Source organism: Pseudophryne corroboree, chromosome 2 (genome assembly GCF_028390025.1).
Source record: "Pseudophryne corroboree isolate aPseCor3 chromosome 2, aPseCor3.hap2, whole genome shotgun sequence".
NCBI classification, from domain to species: Eukaryota; Metazoa; Chordata; class Amphibia; order Anura; family Myobatrachidae; genus Pseudophryne; species Pseudophryne corroboree.
The window spans coordinates 230822758-230847788 of NC_086445.1; the positions used below are offsets into that span (position 1 = coordinate 230822758).

At 48.6% G+C, this 25031-nt stretch overlaps 1 protein-coding gene across 2 annotated transcripts in view; it reads left to right on the top strand.

Moving 5' to 3' along the window:
- The first annotated feature begins 12711 nt into the window (after positions 1 to 12711).
- Positions 12712 to 25031, top strand: part of NEMP1 (nuclear envelope integral membrane protein 1) — a 205973-nt gene continuing 193653 nt past the window's right edge. Inside the window, exon 1 of one of the 2 annotated variants that reach the window (XM_063952439.1) lies at positions 12712 to 12973. In XM_063952439.1, coding sequence (XP_063808509.1) covers positions 12868 to 12973 — 106 coding nt within the window. In that variant the 5' untranslated portion in view covers positions 12712 to 12867. The remainder of the gene's footprint in view (positions 12974 to 25031) is intronic. The other variant, XM_063952440.1, reaches the window with a different exon arrangement.

Genomic DNA, 25031 nt, shown 5'->3' on the forward strand with positions numbered 1-25031 from the left:
TATGCCTAGGGGCATCAGCAGCTTCTGCTGATTAAAATGATATGCGGCATGCCTATATTCTGTGAGTAGCATTTCATATGCAGATACAGCCACAGTCTCACACAGTATATAGGCATGCTGCATATCATTTTAATAATCAGAAGCTGCTTGTGCATCCTAGCCACATAGCAATGCAAATAGGATGCATTTTCATAAAAAAAAGTTGCCCAACGTTAGCATTGGGGCAAGATTTATGAGGACACATCTGTATCCAAGCAGAGGCAGAGGTCACAGTGTTAGTGGTAGTGTGAGTGCTGTGTGCATGTGAGTGGGTTGGTTGTGCAGCAGTGTTTGGAATATGTGTAAGGTGCATTATGTGTGTCATGTAAAAATGCATTAATAATGTGCAACATATGTGTAGGGGGCACTGTGTGTCATTATGTGTATAAGGGCATTAATAATGTGTGGCATATGTGTAACAGGGTACTACTGTATGTGTGTCATTATGTGTATAGGGGCACTAATAATGTGCAGCAAATGTGTAGGGGGCACTATGTGTGTCATTATGTGTATAAGGGCATTAATAATATACGGCACATGTGTAAGGGGCATTATGTGTAAAAGGGCATTAATAAAGGTTGTCATAATGTGTAAGGCACATTATGTTTATAAGGACATTAATAATTTGTCTCATGTGTGTAAGGTGCATTACTGTGTGGAATTATGTGTATAAATGCATTACTAATGTGTGGCATTATGTGTATAAGGTGCTCTACTATGTTGCGTTGCGTATAGAAAGGGCACTACTGTGTCATCTAATGTGAATAAAGAGCAATAGGGTGTGGTGTAATGTGAATAAGGAGCAATTCAGTGTGATGTAATGTGAATAAGGGGCTCTACTGTGAGGAGTAACGTTTATAAGGTAAAGTGATACTACTGTGGGATGTAATATGAATTATGGACACTATCACATGATCAAATGTGAATAAAGTTGCAGTATTGTGTGGCGTAAATGGAATTGGTGTTACTATTGTGGGGCCATGCCTCTTGCCAGCAAAAACACCCCCCTTTTTGGGCCAAATGTGCAAACTGTTCCTATTTAAAATATAGGTTGTACAAACACCAAAATAAGGACTGCTATGGGTGAGTGGTGATGGTGCTGGGAAAGAGGTGCAAGGTCAGAGGCGGAACCAGCGGTGGTGCTAGGGGGCACCAGCCAAAATTTTGCCTAGGGCATCATATTGGTTAGGGCCGGCTCTGGTTACTACAGGTCCACTACTAGCCTACTGTATGTGGCATTTGCCTGCTGATTGATAGGGGACCTTCCTTCATAGACTGTTCAGCCAAAGGGACTGCTATCAGAAATGACAGACTTTTGCTGCCTAAAACTGCTGACAAGTCCATGAAATAGCAGTCCTGAAAGTTAAAGTGTGTTCACACGGTGCAATATTTCTTTCCATTTTGACTATATAGTCAAAATCGTAAGAAAATATAGTGCATATTGCTCCGTGTGTATAGTCCTTGCGATGCCGATGCGCGGTCCTGCGGTATCGGCATCGTAAGGAAAAATAGATTGTGCAGGCAGCCCAACATTGACTATATCGGCGGGGCCGGAGCCAAATAGTCAATGTCAGGCTGTGCGGCGCATTGCGCCATGTGTACACAGCTTTAGATTCATCCTTTAAATAAATAGAAAACAACATATAGGAAGACTGAGGCATTTGAAGGAATGGTGTACAATGTCTTACATGAAGAGGATCAAAAATGAAGGTTTAAAGGCCCATACACACTTGACGATAAAATGAGCGACGTCGTTCATTTCAGCCCTCATCAACGACGTCGCTCATTATATCGTCAAGTGTGTATGCATCCGACGACCACCGATGCGCGGCCCTGCGGGACGTTAACGACCCTCGCTTATCTGTGGAGCATGTATGCTCAATTTCCACTATGGTCGTTACCAACCAGAGACGTCGTTGCATGTGTATGGTGTGAACGACCAACGACCAAGCCACTGTTCACCAGCCCTGTTCCCAGCTCATTATTTTAATAAACTGTTCAGCTTGGATGCTTCAACGATGAATGGTCTTTGGTCGTTGGTCTTTGGTCGTTGGTAGTGTGTATGCTCATGTCGTTTGCTCAGCTGTTCAAGGGAAGTTCAAGGGAAGTCGTTAACGACGTGTGCATCGTCAAGTGTATATGGGCCTTAAGACAGAAACCTAATGATACGGAAATTGGCAGTTGTGTACAAAGAGAGTCCTTAGGCAGAATCCTATTAAGGTTGAATGACAAATCCTAAACCATTTATTACTCTGACAAAACCTCAATGAATAAAAATAAAAGATGCACACAGTCTTTTAGTGACAATAAGATAAGCAGCACTGAGAGGAGTGGGCAGCATGGATGACTAACCCCCAAAAGGAGTCTATGTACACACAGGAAGCGCTGAGGTGATATATGCACGTAAGACACAAGCTGTTATATTTAACAGGTGCATGACGTGAATAGCTGCCTACATAAATTACCCTCACTGACCTGCCATTCTGATTGTACAACAGGATTAGACAGCCCCGGGAATTATTCTGCAAAGCAACTAAAATTCACTTTTAATGAAACTAAGATTTTATATGTAAGTTTTAAAGACAAAACAGAATATTTACAATGTTATTTTTATGGATGTTGTACTAGCTTTCTAGTTACTATAAACTTGCATTGTTATGTACTGTATAGTGACATGAGAAATTCTCAGTGACTTCTAATATCCTTAAATTATAAGTTATAATTATCTGCTATATAAGATATTGTGCATACTTAAAATACACTGGTGTAAACTCCTCTTGTCAGACAGACTCCGTTTCAGCGTATGATCATTTATTTGATTAAAACTTAATTGTAGAGCAATGAAATAAGGGTTGGTATTTTATATATATACATACTAAATAAAACAGAATTATGAAAACTGTCATTTTAATGTCTGATGTATTTCAAGAAATAACTTGTTTCTGTTAGTGAAGTAATAGACCAAAAGCCCTCTTTATTTATTTCTTTAGCATATTATTATTGTAGTACTAATACTAGTGTAATGTAATGTAATCGTAAAGTGGTATGGAGTGTGCTATATAAATTATAATAACAACATGCTATGATCTGTACAGTACTTATCACGCTACGTCCCTCACAGTTCTTGGAGATATTGCCCCCTAGTGGTTCTCCCATGACAGGAAAAGGCTGACATTTCTACTCTCCTTTCCCATGCTTCCCTAAAGAAACAAAAATAATGATTCTTTTTCCTACCACCCTAAATGGAAGAAGGTTAAATAGCTAAAAATAAATAAACATTAAACTTGTGTGTAATATATATTTTATAGTGTCAAAAAAAAATAACTCTCTTTTGCTATATTCAGAAACATCAAAAAAGTGCTCTCTGGAGGGCATCTTCCACATAGAAGCAGTTCTAGAAATTGGTCCTTTGCCTTTATGCTAAATGGAGGGAAAAAGGAGATTTATGGTAGACTTACCATTGTTAAATCTCTTTATGCGAGGTACACTGGATTTCACAGGGAATAACATCGGGGTGTAGAGTTGGATCTTGATCCAAGGCACCAACAGGCTAAAGCTTTGACGGTTCCCAGGATGCACTGCACCGCCTCCTCTATAGCCCGCCTCCAGGTAGCGATGGGCATCGGAAGCCCACCATCAAATGATGGCTGGGCTTCCACCATTGAAACTTTCAATGCGATGGTAACTAACCATAGCATCAAAAGTATTCAATGGTAAAAACTAGTTATATGATTTGCGCATGCGCAAAAACCTTTGCAGCTCGGTTGACTAGGGTTGGGATTGGGGGCGTAACTAGGGGTGCGATTGGGGTGTGACTAGGCTCGGGATTGGGGCGTGACTAGGGGCAGGTTTGGGGCGGAGCTTAGAGCAACAGACAAACTCTAGTAGTGTAACTAGCAGCGAAGCTTTGCTGTGCCTCAGACTGGAGCGTACACTATACAGGCTGCTGAAGTGAGTCCAGTGGGTTACAGCCAGGCAGTGAGGAGGAGAGACACTGTCACTGCTGCACTGCTCTGGTGTGTGAGTGACTGCTGCAGGGCAAAGGCTGCACTCTGATTGGCTCTCTGAGACAATAAGAGCCAATCAGAGCTAGCAATGTGCCCTGTTGCCTTGCAGCAGCCTAGAGAGGGGAGGTAGTGAGGAGACTGAGGCAGGCAGAGAGTCAGGGACAGCCTCCAACAAACCCATAAAGACACCATGAACAGAAACAGCAGCCTGAAAGGAGTTGGGGGAGGCATAGCTATCAAGAATAAAAAAAAAAAGGCCACCATCGGAACACCATCAAATGAGTATCATCGATGGTGGCAAACCATCGGAAGGCCACAATCGAATTGAAAAAACAAAACAACAACAACAACAACACTACCTTCGAAATAAAAACATTGATGGTTAGTAAACATCGTATTTCGATGTCCATCCCTACCTCCAGGCACTGGAGCTCAGTTTTGTTAACCAGTCCAATGCAGTAGCAGGTAAGAGAGATGGTAGATGTTAGTCACCTAGAACCACATTCTCACGACAGGAGAAGGGACTAGCGGCTAATGGCATACAAACCCAAAGAAGCTAAGTGCATCAGGGTGGGCGCCCTGTGGAATCCAGTGTACCTTGCAGAAAGAGATTTAACAATGGTAAGTCTACCATAAATCTCCTTTTATGCAGCGGGGTACACTGGTATTCCACAGGGAATAACATCGGGGATGTGATAAAGCAGTTCCTCATGGGAGGGGACGCATTGTAGCGGGCACAAGAACCCAGCGTCTAAAGGAAGCATCCTGGGAGGCGGAAGTATCAAAGGCATAGAACCTGAACGTGTTCACGGAGGACCACGTAGCCACCATGCAAAACTGTTCTGCGGACGAGCCACGGCGGGCCACCCAAGAAGGTCCAACAGACCGAGTAGAATGGGCTTTGATAACAGCAGGAGCTGGGAGCCCAGCCTGTGCATAGGCTTGTGCAATCACCATTCTAATCCATCTGGCCAAGGTTTGCTTATTCGCAGGCCAGCCACGTTTGTGAAAACCAAAAAGTACAAAAAGGGAATCTGACCTCCTGATAGAGGCAGTGCTTTCCACATAAATACGGAGAGCCCACACCACATCCAAAGATCTTTCTTTGGAGGACAAACCAGAAGAGATGAAGGCTGGAACCACAATCTCCGGGTTAAGGTGAAAAGATGATACTACCTTAGGCAAATAACCTGCCCGGTCACAATGAAAAATCAGAAAGGATGGACGACAGGACAAAGCGCCTAAGTCTGACACCCTCCTAGCAGAGTCAATAGCCAACAGAAACACGACCTTAAGTGTAAGACATTTAAGATCCACATGTCACAACTGAGGGCTGGTGCCGGTAGCTGGAAGCCTCAGTTGTAGGGGCTGACGGATACCGGAACTTTGGAGGGGAAAGTAGCCTCCTGGACATGCGTTAGGACAGTAGCAGTAAATGCCGAAAGGCGTGACCACGACAACTGAGAATGTCTTTGAGGGTTTTTATTAAATAAAAAGTCATATAAGGTGCAATGAAAAATAAACGTCAATGGTAAGAATTGGGAACACAACTGGTTATGACCAGTAATCCAAGGAGTAACTAAAAGTTCTGTATAATACTTAGGAACCCAGGTGAGGTAAAACGTGATGCTGGGGACGGCAGGTGAAACAGTAAATAATAATAGAGTTCGTGAAAAAATGAGAAATGAAGCTGGGGTGCACAGGGAAACAAAAGATGAAGCTGGGGTTCATAGGAACACTGTAGACGAGGCTGGGGTTCGCAGGAACACTGTAAGAGAAGCTGGGGTTCGCAGGAACACTGTAGGAGAAGCTGGGGTTCGCAGGAAGACTGTAGATGAAGCTGGGGTTCGCAGGAATACTGTAGATGTAGCTGGGGTATGGCTGCTGGAAAGCCAGAGTATCACAAACTAGTGGCACTGGGTGCGGAAGCAGAGGAGACAGATTGCACCGCAGGGCTAGGACACAGGGAAACTGGAACTGCACCGCAGAAGGGAATCACCGGGGAGTCAGGCTGTAATGTGGAAGAAGTCCACTGGAGAATCCACAGAGAACTGCACACTGGAAACACTGGAGGGACAATTGAAGCACTGACAACCTTCTGGGTGCTGGGACAGGATATTTATACCTGCTGGACAGCAGGGATTGGCTGGCAATTACTCCCTGGCTCCAGCAGCACTACGGATAGGTGAACTGACAACATGTGACCAGAGTCCAAGATGGCTGCGCCCATTGACAGAATCTGAAGGGGAACTAAGCACTGGGAAACATGTGCAAACAACAATGGCGGCGGAGGCCACAGCACCAGAGACTCCACACGCCCAATGCGCACTGCGGCCGCAGGGATGAGAACAGCGGCCGAGGCACACAAGGACCCACATCCAGTAGTGGACCACAGGCGCGGCAGGGACAGCCACGACGGGGATGAAAGCGCCGCACCTCCGTGAGTACATATACTGAGGCGGCCGCTGACACCAGCGCTGCAGGCAATAGACAAACTAAGGCCCAGCCCTGGCTCGCTGAGCCAACCTCAGGAGGCACCTAACAGGTAGAAAGCGGTGTCTCAGTACCTGGATCGTGACACCACAGACTCAAGATGTTCAAATGGAGACTCTTGTAGGGCATTCAGAACAGCAGACAGATCCCACGGAGCCACAGGAGGGACGTAGGGAGGCTGAATCCGTAGAACACCCTGAGTGAAAGTGTGAACGTCAGGAAAAGAGGCAATTTTTCTCTGAAACCACACCGACAAGGCAGATATATGGACCTTGTGGGAGGCCAGACGAAGGCCCAAGTCTAGGCCTTGTTGTAGAAAAGCCAAAAGCCTGGAAGTTCTGAAAGTATATGCATCATAATTCTTAGCAGCACACCAGGTGAAGAATTCCAGACCCTGTAATAAATCTGAGCCGAAACTGGTTTACTGGCTTTCAACATAGTTTGAATGACCGCCTCAGAGAATCCATTTGCTCTTAGCAGTGAAGCTTCAAGAGCCACGCCATCAAAGCCAGTCTGGCCAGGTCCAGGAAGACACAAGGGCCCTGAACGAGGAGGTCTGAGCATTGAGGAAGTAGAAGAGGACACTCTATCGAGAGACCCTGCAGGTCTGATAATCAATGCCGTCTGGGCTACACTGGAGCGATTAGAAGTAGTGTTCCTCCTTCTTGCCTGAACTTCCGTATTACCCTCGGCAGGAGTGACTCTGGAGGGAATACGAAAGGCAGCCGAAAGTTCCATGGAATTTCCAGTGCGCTGCTCGAGGATCCCTTGTCCTTGCTCTGAAGACCTTGTGATTGTGTCGAGATGCCATCAGGTCTACATTTGGTAGGGCCAACTTGTCCACTAGGAGTTGAAATACTTCTGGATGAAGGCTCCACTCTCCGGCGTGTACGTCCTGACGACTGAGGAAGTCCGCTTCCCAGTTGAGGACCCCCGGAATGAACACTGCCGATATGGCTGGCAGATGGCGTTCCGTCCATTGAAGACTCTTTGACACTTCCATCATTGCCATGTGGCTTCGCGTGCCACCTTGATGATTTATGTACGCCACTGTGTTGGCATTGTCCGACTATACTTGAACAGGCCTGTTCAGTACCAGAGGCAGGGCAAGTTTCAGAGCATTGAACACTGCCTGCAACTCCAGAATATTTATCGGGAGGAGAGATTCCTCCCTAGTCCACCGACCCTGGAGAGAGTGTTGCTCCAACACCGCGCCCCAACCCCTCAGACTGACATCCGTCGTTAGGCGGACCCAGTTGGAGATCCAGAAGCGATGACCCCTCAATTGTTGGTCCTGTAGCTACCAGCTCAGTGACAGACGAACCTCCGGAGTCGAGGAGATCATGTGAGATCTGATATGGTGAGGCAGGCTGTCCCACCTGGCAAGGATTAGCTTCTGCAGAGTGCAAGAGTGAAATTGAGTGTACTCTACCACGTCGAAAGCCGACACCATGAGGCCTAGTACTTGCATCACTGAGTGTATCGACACTCGTGGGCAAGAGAGGAAGCATCTTATCCTGTCCTGAAGCTTCAAGACCTTCTTTGGAGACAAGAACAAACGTTGGTTGTGTGTGTCCAGTAATGCCCCCAGGTGCACCATGCTCTGAGCAGGAACCAGTGAGGATTTCTTCCAATTGATGAGCTACTCGTGTGCTTGTAGGAATTGAACCATCAGTTCCAGGTGACGTGTGAGAACCTCTGGGGAGTTCGCCAGGATCAGCAAGTCATCCAGATACGGCAGGATCCTGATACCTTGCCGACGGAGAATGGCTGTCATGACTGCCATGACCTTGGTGAAGATCCGAGGAGCTGTAGTCAGTCCAAAGGGCAAAGCTTGGAATTGATAATGTACTGTAGGTTGCCAACAGCAAACCGCAGATACTGCTGATGCGATACGGCAATAGGTATGTGTAGGTAAGCATCCTGTATGTCCAGGGATACCATATAATACTTGGGCTCCAAAGCCAGAACACTAGAGTGAAGAGTTTCCATACAAAATTTGGATACCTTCACAAATTTGTTCAAAGATTTGAGGTTGAGAATGGGCTGGGAGGATCCATTCGGCTTCGGGACTAGGAACAGCATTGAACAGTACCCCCTACCCCTCTGAGACAGAGGCACCGGCACTATCACTCCCGTGTCCAGGAGTGATTGCACCACCAAACGTAGAGTCTTTGCCTTTAATGGATCCGAAGGGATAACCGTCAAGCAAAACCTGTGAGGGGGACGTGTCTTGAAAGAGATGGCGTATCCGCAAGTGACGACTTCCCTCACCCACGCATCCGAAGTGGTCTGTAACCATACCTGGGTGAACCGCAGTAGTCGGCCTCCCACCCTGGGATCCACCAGGGGGGGCCCGCCTTGTCATGCAGCAGGCTTGTCTGGTTTGGAAGCCGGCTGACGGGCAGCCCAAGAACATTTAGGCTTGGGCTTAGAGGTTTTGGAAAAGCGAGCCTGTTTCGGGTATGCCTGACCCTTTGCTTTACTTGGAGGTCAAAAGGAACGAAAGGAGGTACTTTTAGCCTTTGGAGCCGAAGGATTAGTACTTGGTAGACATGCGGTTTTAGCAGACACTAAATCAGCAACAATCTTGTTCAAATCTTCCCAGAATAGGATGTCTCCCTTAAAAGGGATCACCTCCAAGGTCATTTTAGAGTCCAGGTCTACCGACCAGGACCACAACCACAGAATCCGGCGAGCCAGAATGGATGTAATAGATGCTTTGGCCGCATCAGAGGCCACCTCCTGAATGTAAGGTAGCTCTGCCTCAACAGCTTGAACCCAGGCTTCAATACCCTTTGCAGCCCAAGAAGCAGTTATTGTAGGTCTATGTACAGCACCCGCAAGAGTGTAAATAGACTTCAAGCAACCATCCATGCACTTATCCATCAGTTCCTTCAGAGAGGTGACGGTAGTGACAGGCAGAGTAGAAGACACCACCAGACGTGCTACATGTGAGTCCACCGGTGGTGGTTTTTCCCAATACTTACTTACTCTGCAGAGAGGGGAGAACGAGCTAGCATCGTTTTAGACAGGGAGAATTTCTTCCCTGGAAACTCCCAGGATACCCGACGTATGTCAACCAAATGGTCAGAATGTGGCAAAACTAATTTAGTAACCTTCTGAGGTTTAAACTTATCAGGTTTCTTAGACGTATCTGGAGGATCAGTTTCATCCTCAATCTGAAGAATCAGTTTGATAGCCTCCAATAGGTCAGGAACATCATTTTCAGTGGCCATGTCCCTTGTGGAATGTGGCCACGCCCTTTTTTGGCATGCACACACAGTAACACTAAGAATTTTTTTCAACTTGCACCACTGGATACCTGATCAGTGTAAATATGTTCAGCCAGGTATGCTACCATTTACATCTAGCCAGTTGACTTGTGTGTATCCTATGCGTCTGTCAATGGGTCTCTGTGATATACACTGCTCAAAAAAATAATGGGAACACTTAAACAACACATGCTAGATCTGAATGAATTAAATATTCTTATTAAATACTTTGTTCTTTACATAGTTGAATGTGCTGACAACAAAATCACACAAAAATTATCAATGTAAATCAAATTTATTAACCCATGGAGGTCTGGATTTGGAGTCACACTCAAAATTAAAGTGGAAAAACACACTACAGGCTGATCCAACTTTGATGTAATGTCCTTAAAACAAGTAAAAATGAGGCTCAGTAGTGTGTGTGGCCTCCACGTGCCACGTGTATGACCTCCCTACAACGCATGGGCCTGCTCCTGATGAGGTGGTGGATGGTCTCCTGAGGGATCTCCTCCCCGACCTGGACTAAAGCATCCGCCAACTCCTGGAGAGTCTGTGGTGCAACATGGCATTGGTGGATGGAGCGAGAAATGATGTCCCAGATGTGCTCAATTGGATTCTGGTCTGGGGAACGGGCGGGCCAGTCCATAGCATCAATGCCTTCGTCTTGCAGGAACTGCTGACACACTCCAGCCACATGAGGTCTAGCATTGTCTTGCATTAGGAGGAACCCAGGGCCAACCGCAACAGCATATGGTCTCACAAGGGGTCTGATGATCTCATCTCGGTACCTAATGGCAGTCAGGCTACCTCTGGCAAGCACATGGAGGGCTGTGCGGCCCCCCCAAAGAAATGCCACCCCACACCATTACTGACCCACTGCCAAACCGGTCATGCTGGAGGATGTTGCAGGCAGCAGAACGTTCTCCTTGACGTCTCCAGACTCTGTCACGTCTGTCACATGTGCTCAGTGAGAACCTGCTTTCATCTGTTAAGAGCACAGGGCGCCAGTGGCGAATTTGCCAATCTTGGTGTTCTCTGGCAAATGCCAAACGTCCTGCACGGTGTTGGGCTGTAAGCACAACCCCCACCTGTGGACGTCGGGCCCTCATACCACCCTCATGGAGTCTGTTTCTGATCGTTTGAGTAGACACATGCACATTTGTGGCTTGCTGGAGGTTATTTTGCAGGGCTCTGGCAATGCTCCTCCTGTTCCTCCTTGCACAAAGGCGGAGGTAGCGGTCCTGCTGCTGGGTTGTTGCCCTCCTACGGCCTCATCCACGTCTCCTGATGTACTACTGGCCTGTCTCCTGGTAGCGCCTCCATGCTCTGGACACTACGCTGACAGACACAGCAAACCTTTTTGCCACAGCTCGCATTGATGTGCCATCCTGGATGAGCTGCACTACCTGAGCCACTTGTGTGGGTTGTAGACTCCGTCTCATGCTACCACTAGAGAGAAAGCACTGCCAGCTTCCAAAAGTGACCAAAACATCAGCCAGAAAGCATAGGAGCTGATAAGTGGTCTGTGGTCACCACCTGCAGAACAACTCCTTTATTGGGGGTGTCTTGCTAATTGCCTATAATTCCCACCTGTTGTCTATTCCATTTGCACAACAGCATGTGAAATTGATTGTCAATCAGTGTTGCTTCCTAAGTGGACGGTTTCATTTCACAGAAGTGTGATTGACTTGGAGTTACATTGTGTTGTTTAAATGTTCTCTTTATTTTTTTTGAGCAGTGTATTATTTGATCTGTGTCTGATCACATTCTCCCAGAGCCTTTAACCTCTCTCTGAAACCCCATTTCTTTACTATAGCTTACCCCACTCCCATCCTTGATAAAAAATAAATAAAACTAATGCTCTCACAACATTCCAACTCTCCACCCAGAGGAACCTATTTATCAAGTAATATTTGTCAGAGTTTTAGGGGGTACCCACAAATACTAAGTATGCTCTGGCTATATCTAGGGGGTGACGGCATCAGATGTGTAGTGGTCTCTCTCTCCATTTTTAATTTGCCCTGGCATGCTCCACTCACACATGTGCAGTCAGCAGAATGTATCTATTCAGAATGGCGCTTGGGTTCCGAAATGATCACAATTCATATTATTTCATATTATTACATCCCAGCAGTACTAAAAATCTTATTGCCGTGATATATTTCATCTAACATCTTATATATGAGAAAGTCTGTTTTTACGATTCAGGTAAACTCTGAAGCCATGAAACCAATTGTGATGTGGTTTTCACCATTATATAGGTAATTTTCACAGGCAGGTTTCAGGCTTTGGCCCAAATGTATCAAGCCTTGGAGAGTGATAAATTGCACGGTGATAAAGAACCAACCAACCAGTTCCTGTCATTTTTCAAACACACCTGTAGGGCAGATTTATTACGCTTGGTGAAGTGAAAATTGGTAGGTGATAAAGGACCAGCCAGTCAACTCCTGTCATTTTTCAAACCCAGCCTGTGACTTGACAGTTAGGAGCTGATTGGCTGGTCCTTTATCATCTTCCACTTTATCACTTCACCGAGCTTAATAAATCTGCCCCATAGAGTTAGGAGCTGGTTAGCTGGTACTTTATCACTGTGAAATGTATCACTCCCCAATTCCTGATAAATCATGTATCATCACGATTAGTCGCCCGACCAGACCCTTGTACAGCCGCTTGTTATTAATAAATATGCCTCTCAGTCACATACACCACGAACAAAATGACTCCAGTACAAATATCTATCACTGAGCCGCTGCATAGCTCCCAGGTCAGAGAACCAGGGTCCAGGGCTCCCTTGTTGGGAGGAAGAGGCAGCTGGTAAGACATGTCTCCTCCTGTGTCACTATACAGCTGCATCATGCAAATACCATCATGCGAACGCCCTCTTGCAACTAGCCGCCGAGTAGCATGGTCACATGGTAAAGTGACGTCATCTCTTGGTCCCGTCACATGGCTGTGATGTCGTTATACCTCCCCCGGACGGCTGAGCCGTCGTGTTCCGGAGGAGCTGCTTGTGTTCCAAGCCTCGGCTGAGCGAACGGTTCAAGCCAGCGGTTATGGCGGGAGAAGTGGATGGAGGCGGCTGGGGAGCAGGGTGGTTGCGGCTCTGGCCGACTCTTCTCCTGCTTCCCTCATTGTGCAGTGCGGCTGCAGGTATTGCAGGTATTTCCCGTCCTGTGCACTTACCTGTCTCCAGCCTCTGCTCACTACACGGGATGTATCATGCCTCTCAGAGAAAGTGGAGAAGTCTCGCAAAGCAAACGATCAGCTTGTAGAATGGGCGATGTACTATCTAAGCCATGGAGAGAGATAATGTGAATGGAGCTAAAGTACCGGCACTCGGCTCCTAATTGCCATGTCACAGGCTGAGTTCGAAAAATGTCAGAAGCTGCTTGGTAGTTTATCTCCGTTGACTTTTCTCTCCGTGGCTTAGTGCATCTGCCCCAGATCTGTCAGTTATCCAGCACAGTGAATGCAGTGGCAGTTAGAATCTGATTGATTGCTATGGTCAACGTCTCCCTTTTATCTTTCTTAAAGTTTGATAAATTTCTGTATGCTCTGTACGCTGTGTCTGCATGCTCAGTGTCTCTCTGCACTCAGCTTGCATCCCCCAAGCATGTACGCTGTGTGTGTGCGCTCCGTGTCACTTTGTACGCTCTGTGTGCGCTCCGTGTCACTTTGTATGCTGTGTGTGCACGCTCCTTGTCACTTTGTATGCTGTGTGTGCGTGCTCCTCGTCAGTTTGTACGCTGTCTGCGCCCGCTCCTCGTCAGTTTGTACGCTGTGCTCCCGCTCCTCGTCGGTTTGTACGCTGTGCGCTCCCGCTCCTCGTCGGTTTGTACGCTGTGCGCGCCCGCTCCTCGTCGGTTTGTACGCTGTGTGCGCCCGCTCCTCGTCGGTTTGTACGCTGTGTGCGCCCGCTCCTCGTCGGTTTGTACGCTGTGTGCGCCCGCTCCTCGTCAGTTTGTACGCTGTGTGCGCCCGCTCCTCGTCAGTTTGTACGCTGTGTGCGCCCGCTCCTCGTCAGTTTGTACGCTGTGTGCGCCCGCTCCTCGTCAGTTTGTACGCTGTGTGCGCGCCCGCTCCTCGTCAGTTTGTACGCTGTGTGCGCGCCCGCTCCTCGTCAGTTTGTACGCTGTGTGCGCGCCCGCTCCTCGTCAGTTTGTACGCTGTGTGCGCGCCCGCTCCTCGTCAGTTTGTACGCTGTGTGCGCGCCCGCTCCTCGTCAGTTTGTACGCTGTGTGCGCGCCCGCTCCTCGTCAGTTTGTACGCTGTGTGCGCGCCCGCTCCTCGTCAGTTTGTACGCTGTGTGCGCGCCTGCTCCTCGTCAGTTTGTACAATCATCGGGCAGATGTAATGTGCAGAGATTTCGGTGGGATGTGTTCAAACTGAAATCTAAATTAAATGGTAAAAATAAAGCAGCCCATATTCACCCTGCACAGAAACAATATAACTCAGTGGTTCTCAACCGTGGTCCTCAAGTACCCCTAGAGGTCCATACACACTTAACGATAAAATGAGCGATGTCGCTCATTTTCCCCCTCGAGCGACTTCGCTCATTTTATCATCAAGTGTGTATTACGCCAGCGACGACCGATGCGCGGCCCCGCGGGTTGGCAACGAGCGTCGCTGTCGGTAGGGCATGCATGAAGGATGTGGACTGTCGTCCACGACCTTCATGCAGGGCTGGCGGAGGCGTGACGTCACTGAGCGGTCATATCGCTCAGTGTGTACAGTCGGCCGCCGACCGGCCGGCCCGGGAGGGGGAAACATTAGACGATGTCGCTCACAGAGCGACATCGTCTAATGTGTATGGGCCTTAAGGGTGTGTACACACGGTGAGATCCTTGCTATGCTCGATTTTCACTTGCGATTTCCCTTGAACTCCCTCGAGCCCAGATAGCACAGATTTTGACTAACTTTTCTTGAGATATGGACTATGTGTGCTTACGATTTTGGCTTATGTGAGATGTCATTGACATGTGAGATGAACTAGATAGTACACCGATCTAGCAAAGATTGACTTGCCTGCACAGTCTATCTTTTCTTGCGATGCCGACCTGGCAGGACCGCGCATCGGGATCGAATCGGGATCGCAAGGAGATTTTCACCTTGCGATCTGCACTAACTTTTCTTGCGATTTTGACTATATAGTCAAAATCGAAAGAAAATTTCTCACCGTGTGTACACACCCTAACCGTTCATGTTTTCCAGGTCTCCTCACAGGATTGCAAGGAAATAATTTGCTCCACCTGTGGGTCTTTTATAATGTGTCAGTGAGTAATGAATACACCTGTTCAACTGCTTGGTGACCTGGAAAACATTAACTGTTAAGGCCCGTACACACTGGTCGATATATCGGCCGTTCTCTTGTAATAGTGATGTCACCCCCTAGGGAGTCGACACCTGACTGGATGGTCTTATGGAAGGAATTACGTGATAGCGTCAGCACTTTACAAAAGACTGTTGACGACATGAGACAGCCGGAAAAACAGTTAATACCTGTCTAGGCGTCTCAAACACCGTCAGGGGCTCTAAAGCGCCCGTTACCTCAGATGGTCGACACAGACCCAGACACGGACACTGACTCCAGTGTCGACGGTGAGGAAACAAACGTATTTTCCAGTAGGGCCACACGTTACATGATCACGGCAATGAAGGAGGTTTTGAACATTTCTGATACTACAAGTACCACAAAAAAGGGTATTATGTGGGGTGTGAAAAAACTACCCGTAGTTTTTCCTGAATCAGATGAATTAAATGAGGTGTGTGATGAAGCGTGGGTTTCCCCCGATAAAAAAACTGCTAATTTCTAAAAAATTATTGGCATTATACCCTTTCCCGCCAGAGGTTAGGGCGCGTTGGGAAACACCCCCTAGGGTAGATAAGGCGCTCACACGCTTATCAAAACAAGTGGCGTTACCGTCTCCGGATACGGCCGCCCTCAAGGAGCCAGCTGATAGGAAGCTGGAAAATATCCTAAAAAGTATATACACACATACTGGTGTTATACTGAGACCAGCAATCGCCTCAGCCTGGATGTGCAGTGCTGGGGTGGCTTGGTCGGATTCCCTGACTGAAAATATTGATACCCTGGACAGGGACAGTATATTATTGACTATAGAGCATTTAAAGGATGCATTTCTATATATGCGAGATGCACAGAGGGATATTTGCACTCTGGCATCAAGAGTAAGTGCGCTGTCCATTTCTGCCAGAAGAGGGTTATGGACGCGACAGTGGTCAGGTGATGCGGATTCCAAACGGCATATGGAAGTATTGCCGTATAAAGGGGAGGAGTTATTTGAGGTCGGTCTATCGGACCTGGTGGCCACGGCAACGGCTGGGAAATCCACCTTTTTATCCCAGGTCACCTCTCAGCAGAAAAAGACACCGTCTTTTCAGGCTCAGTCCTTTCGTCCCCATAAGGGCAAGCGGGCAAAAGACCACTCATATCTGCCCCGGGGCAGAGGAAGGGGAAAAAGACTGCAGCAGGCAGCCTCTTCCCAGGAACAGAAGCCCTCCCCCGCTTCTGCCAAGTCCTCAGCATGACGCTGGGGCCTTACAAGCGGACTCAGGTACGGTGGGGGGTCGTCTCAAGAATTTCAGCGCGCAGTGGGCTCACTCGCAAGTGGACCCCTGGATCCTGCAGGTAGTATCTCAGGGGTACAAATTGGAATTCGAGACGTCTCCCCCTCGCCGGTTCCTGAAGTCTGCTTTACCAACGTCTCCCTCCGACAGGGAGGCGGTATTGGAAGCCATTCACAAGCTGTATTCCCAGTAGGTGATAATCAAGGTACCCCTCCTACAACAGGGAAAGGGGTATTATTCCACGCTGTTTGTGGTACCGAAGCCGGACGGCTCGGTGAGACCTATTTTAAATCTGAAATCCTTGAACACTTACATACAGAGGTTCAAATTCAAGATGGAGTCACTCAGAGCAGTGATAGCGAACCTGGAAGAAGGGGACTATATGGTGTCTCTGGACATCAAGGATGCTTACCTCCATGTCCCAATTTGCCCTTCTCACCAAGGGTACCTCAGGTTTGTGGTACAGAACTGTCACTATCAGTTTCAGACGCTGCCGTTTGGATTGTCCACGGCACCCCGGGTCTTTACCAAGGTAATGGCCGAAATGATGATTCTTCTTCGAAGAAAAGGCGTCTTAATTATCCCTTACTTGGACGATCTCCTGATAAGGGCAAGGTCCAGGGAACAGTTAGAGGTCGGAGTAGCACTATCTCAAGTAGTACTACGACAGCACGGGTGGATTCTAAATATTCCAAAATCGCAGCTGATTCCGACGACACGTCTGCTGTTCCTAGGGATGATTCTGGACACAGTCCAGAAAAAGGTGTTTCTCCCGGGGGAGAAAGCCAGGGAGTTATCCGAGCTAGTCAGGAACCTCCTAAAACCAGGCCAAGTATCAGTGCATCAGTGCACAAGGGTCCTGGGAAAAATGGTGGCTTCTTACAAAGCGATTCCATTCGGCAGATTCCAAGCAAGAACTTTTCAGTGGGATCTGCTGGACAAATGGTCCGGATCGCATCAGCGGATAACCCTGTCTCCAAGGACAAGGGTGTCTCTCCTGTGGTGGTTGCAGAGTGCTCATCTTCTAGAGGGCCGCAGATTCGGCATTCAGGACTGGGTCCTGGTGACCACGGATGCCAGCCTGAGAGGCTGGGGAGCAGTCACACAGGGAAAAAATTTCCAGGGCTTGTGGTCAAGCATGGAAACGTCATTTCACATAAATATCCTGGAACTAAGGGCCATTTACAATGCCCTAAGTCAAGCAAGGCCTCTGCTTCAGGGTCAGCTGGTGTTGATCCAGTCGGAAAACATCACGGCAGTCGCCCACGTAAACAGACAGGGCGGCACAAGAAGCAGGAGGGCAATGGCAGAAGTTGCAAGGATTCTTCGCTGGGCGGAAAATCATGTGATAGCACTGTCAGCAGTGTTCATTCCGGGAGTGGACAACTGGGAAGCAGACTTCCTCAGCAGACACGACCTCCACCCGGGGGAGTGGGGACTTCACCCAGAAGTCTTCCACATGATTGTGAACCGTTGGGAAAAACCAAAGGTGGACATGATGGCGTCCCGCCTCAACAAAAAACTAGACAGATATTGCGCCAGGTCAAGGGACCCTCAGGCAATAGCTGTGGACGCTCTGGTAACACCGTGGGTGTACCAGTCAGTGTATGTGTTCCCTCCTCTGCCTCTCATACCCAAGGTACTGAGAATCATAAGAAGGAGAGGAGTAAGGACTATACTCGTGGCTCCGGATTGGCCAAGAAGGACTTGGTACCCGGAACTTCAAGAGATGCTCACGGAGGACCCGTGGCCTCTACCTCTATGAAAGGACCTGCTCCAGCAGGGACCCTGTCTGTTCCAAGACTTACCGCGGCTGCGTTTGACGGCATGGCGGTTGAACGCCGGATCCTGAAGGAAAAAGGCATTCCGGATGAAGTCATCCCTACCCTGATCAAAGCCAGGAAGGATGTAACCGTGCAACATTATCACCGTATTTGGCGTAAATATGTTGCGTGGTGTGAGGCCAGGAAGGCCCCTACAGAGGAATTTCAACTGGGTCGTTTGCTGCATTTCCTGCAAACAGGACTGTCTATGGGCCTAAAATTAGGGTCCATTAAGGTTCAAATTTCGGCCCTGTCGATTTTCTTCCAGAAAGAACTAGCTTCAGTTCCTGAAGTTCAGACGTTTGTCAAGGGGGTACTGCATATACAGCCTCCTTTTGTGCCTCCAGTGGCACCTTGGGATCTCAATGTAGTTTTGGGGTTCCTAAAATCACATTGGTTTGAACCACTCACCACTGTGGACTTAAAATATCTCACATGGAAAGTGGTAATGCTGTTAGCCCTGGCTTCAGCCAGGCGTGTCTCAGAATTGGCGGCTTTATCCTATAAAAGCCCTTACCTAATTTTTCATACGGACAGGGCAGAATTGAGGACTCGTCCTCAATTTCTCCCTAAGGTGGTTTCAGCGTTTCACTTAAACCAGCCTATTGTGGTACCTGCGGCTACTAGGGACTTGGAGGACTCCAAGTTGCTGGACGTAGTCAGGGCCCTGAAAATATGTTTCTAGGACGGCTGGAGTCAGAAAATCTGACTCGCTGTTTATCCTGTATGCACCCAACAAGCTGGGTGCTCCTGCTTCTAAGCAGACTATTGCTCGTTGGAATTGTAGTACAATTCAGCTTGCACATTCTGTGGCAGGCCTGCCACAGCCAAAATCTGTAAAAGCCCATTCCACAAGGAAAGTGGGCTCATCTTGGGCGGCTGCCCGAGGGGTCTCGGCTTTACAACTTTGCCGAGCAGCTACTTGGTCAGGGGCAAACACATTTGCTAAATTCTACAAATTTGATACCCTGGCTGAGGAGGACCTGGAGTTCTCTAATTCGGTGCTGCAGAGTCATCCGCACTCTCCCGCCCGTTTGGGAGCTTTGGTATAATCCCCATGGTCCTTTCGGAGTTCCCAGCATCCACTAGGACGTCAGAGAAAATAAGAATTTACTTACCGATAATTCTATTTCTCGTTGTCCGTAGTGGATGCTGGGCGCCCATCCCAAGTGCGGATTGTCTGCAATACTTGTACATAGTTATTGTTACAAAAATCGGGTTATTATTGTTGTGAGCCATCTTTTCAGAGGCTCCTCTGTTATCATGCTGTTAACTGGGTTCAGATCACAGGTTGTACGGTGTGATTGGTGTGGCTGGTATGAGTCTTACCCGGGATTCAAAATCCTTCCTTATTGTGTACGCTCGTCCGGGCACAGTATCCTAACTGAGGCTTGGAGGAGGGTCATAGGGGGAGGAGCCAGTGCACACCAGGTAGTCCTAAAGCTTTTACTTTTGTGCCCAGTCTCCTGCGGAGCCGCTATTCCCCATGGTCCTTTCGGAGTTCCCAGCATCCACTACGGACTACGAGAAATAGAATTATCGGTAAGTAAATTCTTATTTTTTTACAGTGGAACTACAGGTCCACTGATTGTGAACACAAGTACTAGCATGCGGGGCATTAAAGGGCCTGCTGGTATCTGTAGTTCTACTGTAAAATAAATTTTACAGTCACGACAACACTTGCACACCTTGATAATACAGCTTTAATAAAACATACTAACACACTCACGCATTCTTACCTACTATCCCACGTAGCCCTACGGACCCCTTGTCAAAGTAGAAATCCATAGCGTGCCTGTAAGAAAAAAAATATATATACATACTTGCCTAAATCCAGTTTAGATCGGTCTTCTGTCTATGTAGGCATACATAGGGTTAAAAAAACAAACCGCACTATCCGATCCAAGCGGACGTAAGGGGTCCATGTGTACAGCGTGTATCTCCTATCCTGAGTGGCGGACATCCGTGTGTATTCTTTCACTTGAAGACCCACCAGCCAATTAGGGAGCACCGCGTAGTAGCGCTGTCCTGATTGGTTAAGGCTCTTCGTATGTTAGTCAAGCGGAGCACATAGACTTCAGCGGGGGGAAAAACCCTATTGATGTCTATGGGTGGGAACAGGCTGTGGCATTAGCTCCTAGACTAGTGGAGCCTGGTACTGGTTTCTAAGATACGGGGACCCCTGTGTTCTCCCCCCATATTTTTGGATTAAGGACTGGCTGAACGTTTGGGGCTGCTTATGGTTCATCCTTTTGCATCAGTGTTTCTATATTGTCGGCTATGATTGAAAATATGAATCCTTGGTATATTCCCATGTTCTATGAGGTGTAGGTGGAAATCCAACGGTGTTTTACGATGGTCTTTCTCTTACGTCCTAGAGGATGCTGGAGTCCACATTAGTACCATGGGGTATATCGGGTCCACCAGGAGCCATTGGCACTTTAAGAGTTTGAGAGTGTGGGCTGGCTGTTCCCTCTATGCCCCTCCTACCAGCCTTTAGAAAAGTTGCCCGGAGGAGCTGGTCACAGCTAGGGGAGCTCACCAGAGTTTCTCTAGTAAAGTCTATTTTAGAGTTTATTATTTTACAGGGAGGCTGCTGGCAATAGCCTCCCTGCTTTGTGGGACTAAGGGGGGGGGGGGAGTAGTGTCCACCCTACGGGGTTTGAGCCAGTATCTCCGCTGACAGGACACTGAGCTCCTGAGGGGCTAGATCGCTCTCCGCCGCAGGGGATCGCTCGCCCCAGCAGCATGCCGCCACCGCCTTACAGAGCTGAAGATCAGTGGCGAGTGAGTCACCGACCCCCCCCCTAGAGAGCGGGGGGCCGGTGTGAAGATGTCAGGGTAGGAGCGCAGTATTAACTGCGCTCCAGAGGCTCACCTGTACATACTGCGGTGCTGTGAGGGGCACCCTGAGCCAGCGCCTACACCCTACACTGGTCACACAGCCTGTCGGGGTCCCGGGATCTCAGCCAGCATAAATCATCAGGCCAGTATAATCCTAGGAAGAGCTGGAAGACAGCGCTGTTTTGGGGGCGGAGCTTCTCTTCAGAGCGGACCCAGCAGCGTTTCAGCGCCATTTTTCTGCCTCCACAGCGCTTTTCAGGAAGAGCAAGTCCCTCATCAGCAACTCCAGCTATCTCTCACGGTACCAGGGGGTTTTTGAAGGGGGGGAGGCTGCAGAACGACTGTGTAACCTATTAAGGTGCACAGTCAGCGCTGATAGGGGGGGTCTCCCTTTATATGAAAAGCTGTGTGTGTTTTGGCTCCAATCTCTGTCTCTCTCTTGCCATTCTTGGGGGTGAAACTCTGTCCTTCCCTGTGTGTGTGTGGAGTGTCTGTGGTCTCCATTAAGCAATGTCCAGGGACTCTGTCGGGTTCACTACGAGATGCCGGCGGTCGGGCTCCCGGCGACCAGCATACCGGCGCCGGGAGCCCCACCGCCGGCTTACCGACAGTGTGGCGAGCGCAAATGAGCCCTTTGTGGGCTCGCTGCTCTCGCCACGCTACGGGAACGGTGGCGCGCTAAGCGCGCCACGCTATTTTATTCTCCCTCCAGGGGGGTCGGTATGCCTACTGTCGGGATCCCGGCACCGGTATACTGTGCGCCAGGATCCCGTCAGTCGGCATACTGAAGACCACCCCTCTGTGTCATATGCTGCAGAGGATATGTCCTCTCAGGATGATCCCATTCCATGTAATGAGGATTGCACTGGTTTAGCACAGATTCCAGCAAGGGAGCCTGAGTGGTTATCCTCTATCAAATCTATAATTTCTCAGATTTCAAATAGGGTTGCACAAAATGAATCTGCAACTCAGGTTTTACTGAACTCTATGGCAGTCTGGCCCAGTTCTGGTACATCAGGGCTCCCCGCTGTATATTCACATAAACGTGCTATTGCACAGATCATGCAGGATGATACCGATTCTGATACTATAGACGGTGATGGGGATGTCTTGCGGGGAGGGAGGGTCAGCATCTCTTGCAAAAGTGGGTGCAGTTGATAATAGAGGCTATTAGGGATGTGTTGAATATTGCTGATACAACACCCGAGCAGGTTGAGGAGGTTTACTTTACTGAAAATAAGAAAGCCTCGCTAACCTTCCCTGCGTCAAAGGAATTAAATGCTATTTTTGTCGGTATCCAGACTCTCAAAAAAGGTGGTTTTACCTGTTCCAGGATCTACCGCCTTGAAAGAGCCGGCTGATCGTAAAATTGATAATACGCTCAAATCCATGTACACGGCGTCTGGGGCAATTCTACGTCCCACTATTGCCAGTGCTTGGATTGCCAAAGCTATAGTAAAGTGGTCAGGCACATTACTTGAAGACTTGGATACTATGGAGAAATGTGATGTTGAATTGTTTTTACGTAAATGCAGGATTTCTGGTAGAATCCATGAAAGACCTGGGTTCCATGGCTGCGGGAATTTCTTCCATGTCTGTACCAGCTCGTCGAGGACTGTGGTTGCGCCGACACGGAATCCAGAAGTGTGGAGACCCTACCCTAAACAGGTCAGGCTCTCTTTGGGGAAGCGTTAGATGCGTGGATCTCCACGGCTACGGCTGATAAGTCACCTTTTCTTCCCTCAGCTACACCTGCTCCGAAGAAACCCTTTTCTTCAGCTACATCACAGCCCTTTCGGTCTACCAAGACCAGAAAGGCCAAGCCGTCCAACACCTTCTTTTGGGGAGGTCGGCCCAAGTCCAAGAAACCTGCGGCTGCAGGTTCCCAGGAACAGAAACCTGCTTCAGGTACACCGAAGTCCTCCGCATGACAGTGGACTGCATGCCTCGGAGGTGGGGCCGGTGGGAGCGAGACTCGGGCATTTCAGTCACGTCTGGGTGTTATCCAGCCTGGACCCCTGGGTGCAAGAAATTGTCTCAGGGGTACAGGCTGGAATTTCAAAGTCTCCCTCCTCACCGATTTTTCAAATCTGGCTTACCAGCTCTACTGGCGGACAAGACTGTCCTGCAATAAGCCGTCCAGAAGTTGGTGGAGGCACAGGTCATTGTGCCAGTACCACCGCATATGCAAAACAAAGGTTACTATTCGAACCTTTTCGGATAAAAAATTCCCGATACTCACAGTGGCTTACATAAACCGTGTCAGAGGTAACAGGAATCATCCTCTGGGCGGAAAAACACGCTTTGGCGCTGTCAGCAATCTTCATTCCGCGAGTAGACAACTGGGAAGCGGACTTCCTCAGCCGACATGATCTCCATCCAGGAGAGTGGGGACTCCATCCGGAGGTGTTCACGGCGGTAACAGATCTTTGGGGTGTACCTCAAATAGATATGATGGCGTCTCGTCTCAACAAAAAAGCTTCGGCGGTATTGTTCCAGGTCGAGGGACCCGCAAGCTGTGGCGGTGGACGCCTTAATGACTCCATGGGTGTTCCAGTCAGTGTACGCGTTTCCTCCACTTCCACTCATTCCAAGAGTCCTAAAACTCATAAGGAGAACAAGGGTTCAGGCGATCCTCATTGCTCCAGACTGGCCAAGAAGGGTTTGGTACGTGGATCTTTAGTATCTACTGCTAGAAGAGCCAAGGCCTCTTCCTCTTTGTGAGGACCTGCTGCAATGGGGGCCGTTTGCTTATCAAGACTTACCGCAGCTACGTTTGACGGCATGGAGGTTGAACGTCCGATATTAGCTCGGAAGGGCATTCCGAACAGGGTTATTCCTACCCTGATACAGGCTAGGAAGGAGTGACGTCTAAACATTACCATCGTATTTGGAAAAAAATATGTATCTTGGTGTAAGTCCAAGAAGTTTCCTATGGTGGAGTTTCAACTGGGACGGTTTGTCCTCTTCCTGCAAGCAGGTGTGGATATGGGCCTGGGGTTGGGATCCGTAAAGGTCCAGATTTCTTACCTATCCATTTTCTTCCAGAAACAGCTGGCTTCCCTCCCGGAGGTTCAGACCTTTTTGAAAGGGGTTCTGCACATCCAGCCTCCCTTTGCGCCGCCTATGGGTTCTTAACGTGGTGCTGCAGTTTCTCCAATCAGATTGGTTCGAGCCTCTACAGGAGGTTGAGGTCAAGTTTCTCACGTGGAAGGCTGTCACTTTGTGCCTTAGCTTCTGCTAGACGTGTGTCACAGTCCCTACTTGATCTTCCATGAAGATAGAGCTGATCTCCTGACACGTCGGCAGTTTCTTCCGAAGGTTGTGTCGGCATTTCTTATCAACCAACCTATTGTGCTGCCAGTTGCTACTGACTCCTCAATTTAATCAAAGTTTCTCTGACGTCCTAGTGAATGCTGGGGACTCCGTAAGGACCATGGGGAATAGCGGCTTCGCAGGAGACTGGGCACAGCTAAGAAAGATTTAGGACTACCTGGTGTGCGCTGGCTCCTCCCACTATGACCCTCCTCCAGACCTCAGTTAGAATCCTGTGCCCGGCTGAGCTGGATGCACACTAGGGGCTCTCCTGAGCTCCTAGAGAGAGTATATTTTAGTTTTTTTTTTTTTTACAGTGAGATCTGCTGGCAACAGACTCACTGCAGCGAGGGACTAAGGGGAGAAGAAGCGAACCTACCTAACTGGTGGTAGCTTGGGCTTCTTAGGCTACTGGACACCATTAGCTCCAGAGGGATCGACAGCATGGAACCGGCCATTGATGTTCGGTCCCAGAGCCGCGCCGCCGGCCCCCTTACAGAGCCAGAAGCAAGAAGAGTCCGGAAAATCGGCGGCAGAAGACATCAGTCTTCACCAAGGTAGCGCACAGCACTGCAGCTGTGCGCCATTGCTCCTCATACACACTTCACACTCCGGTCACTGAGGGTGCAGGGCGCTGGGGGGGGGGC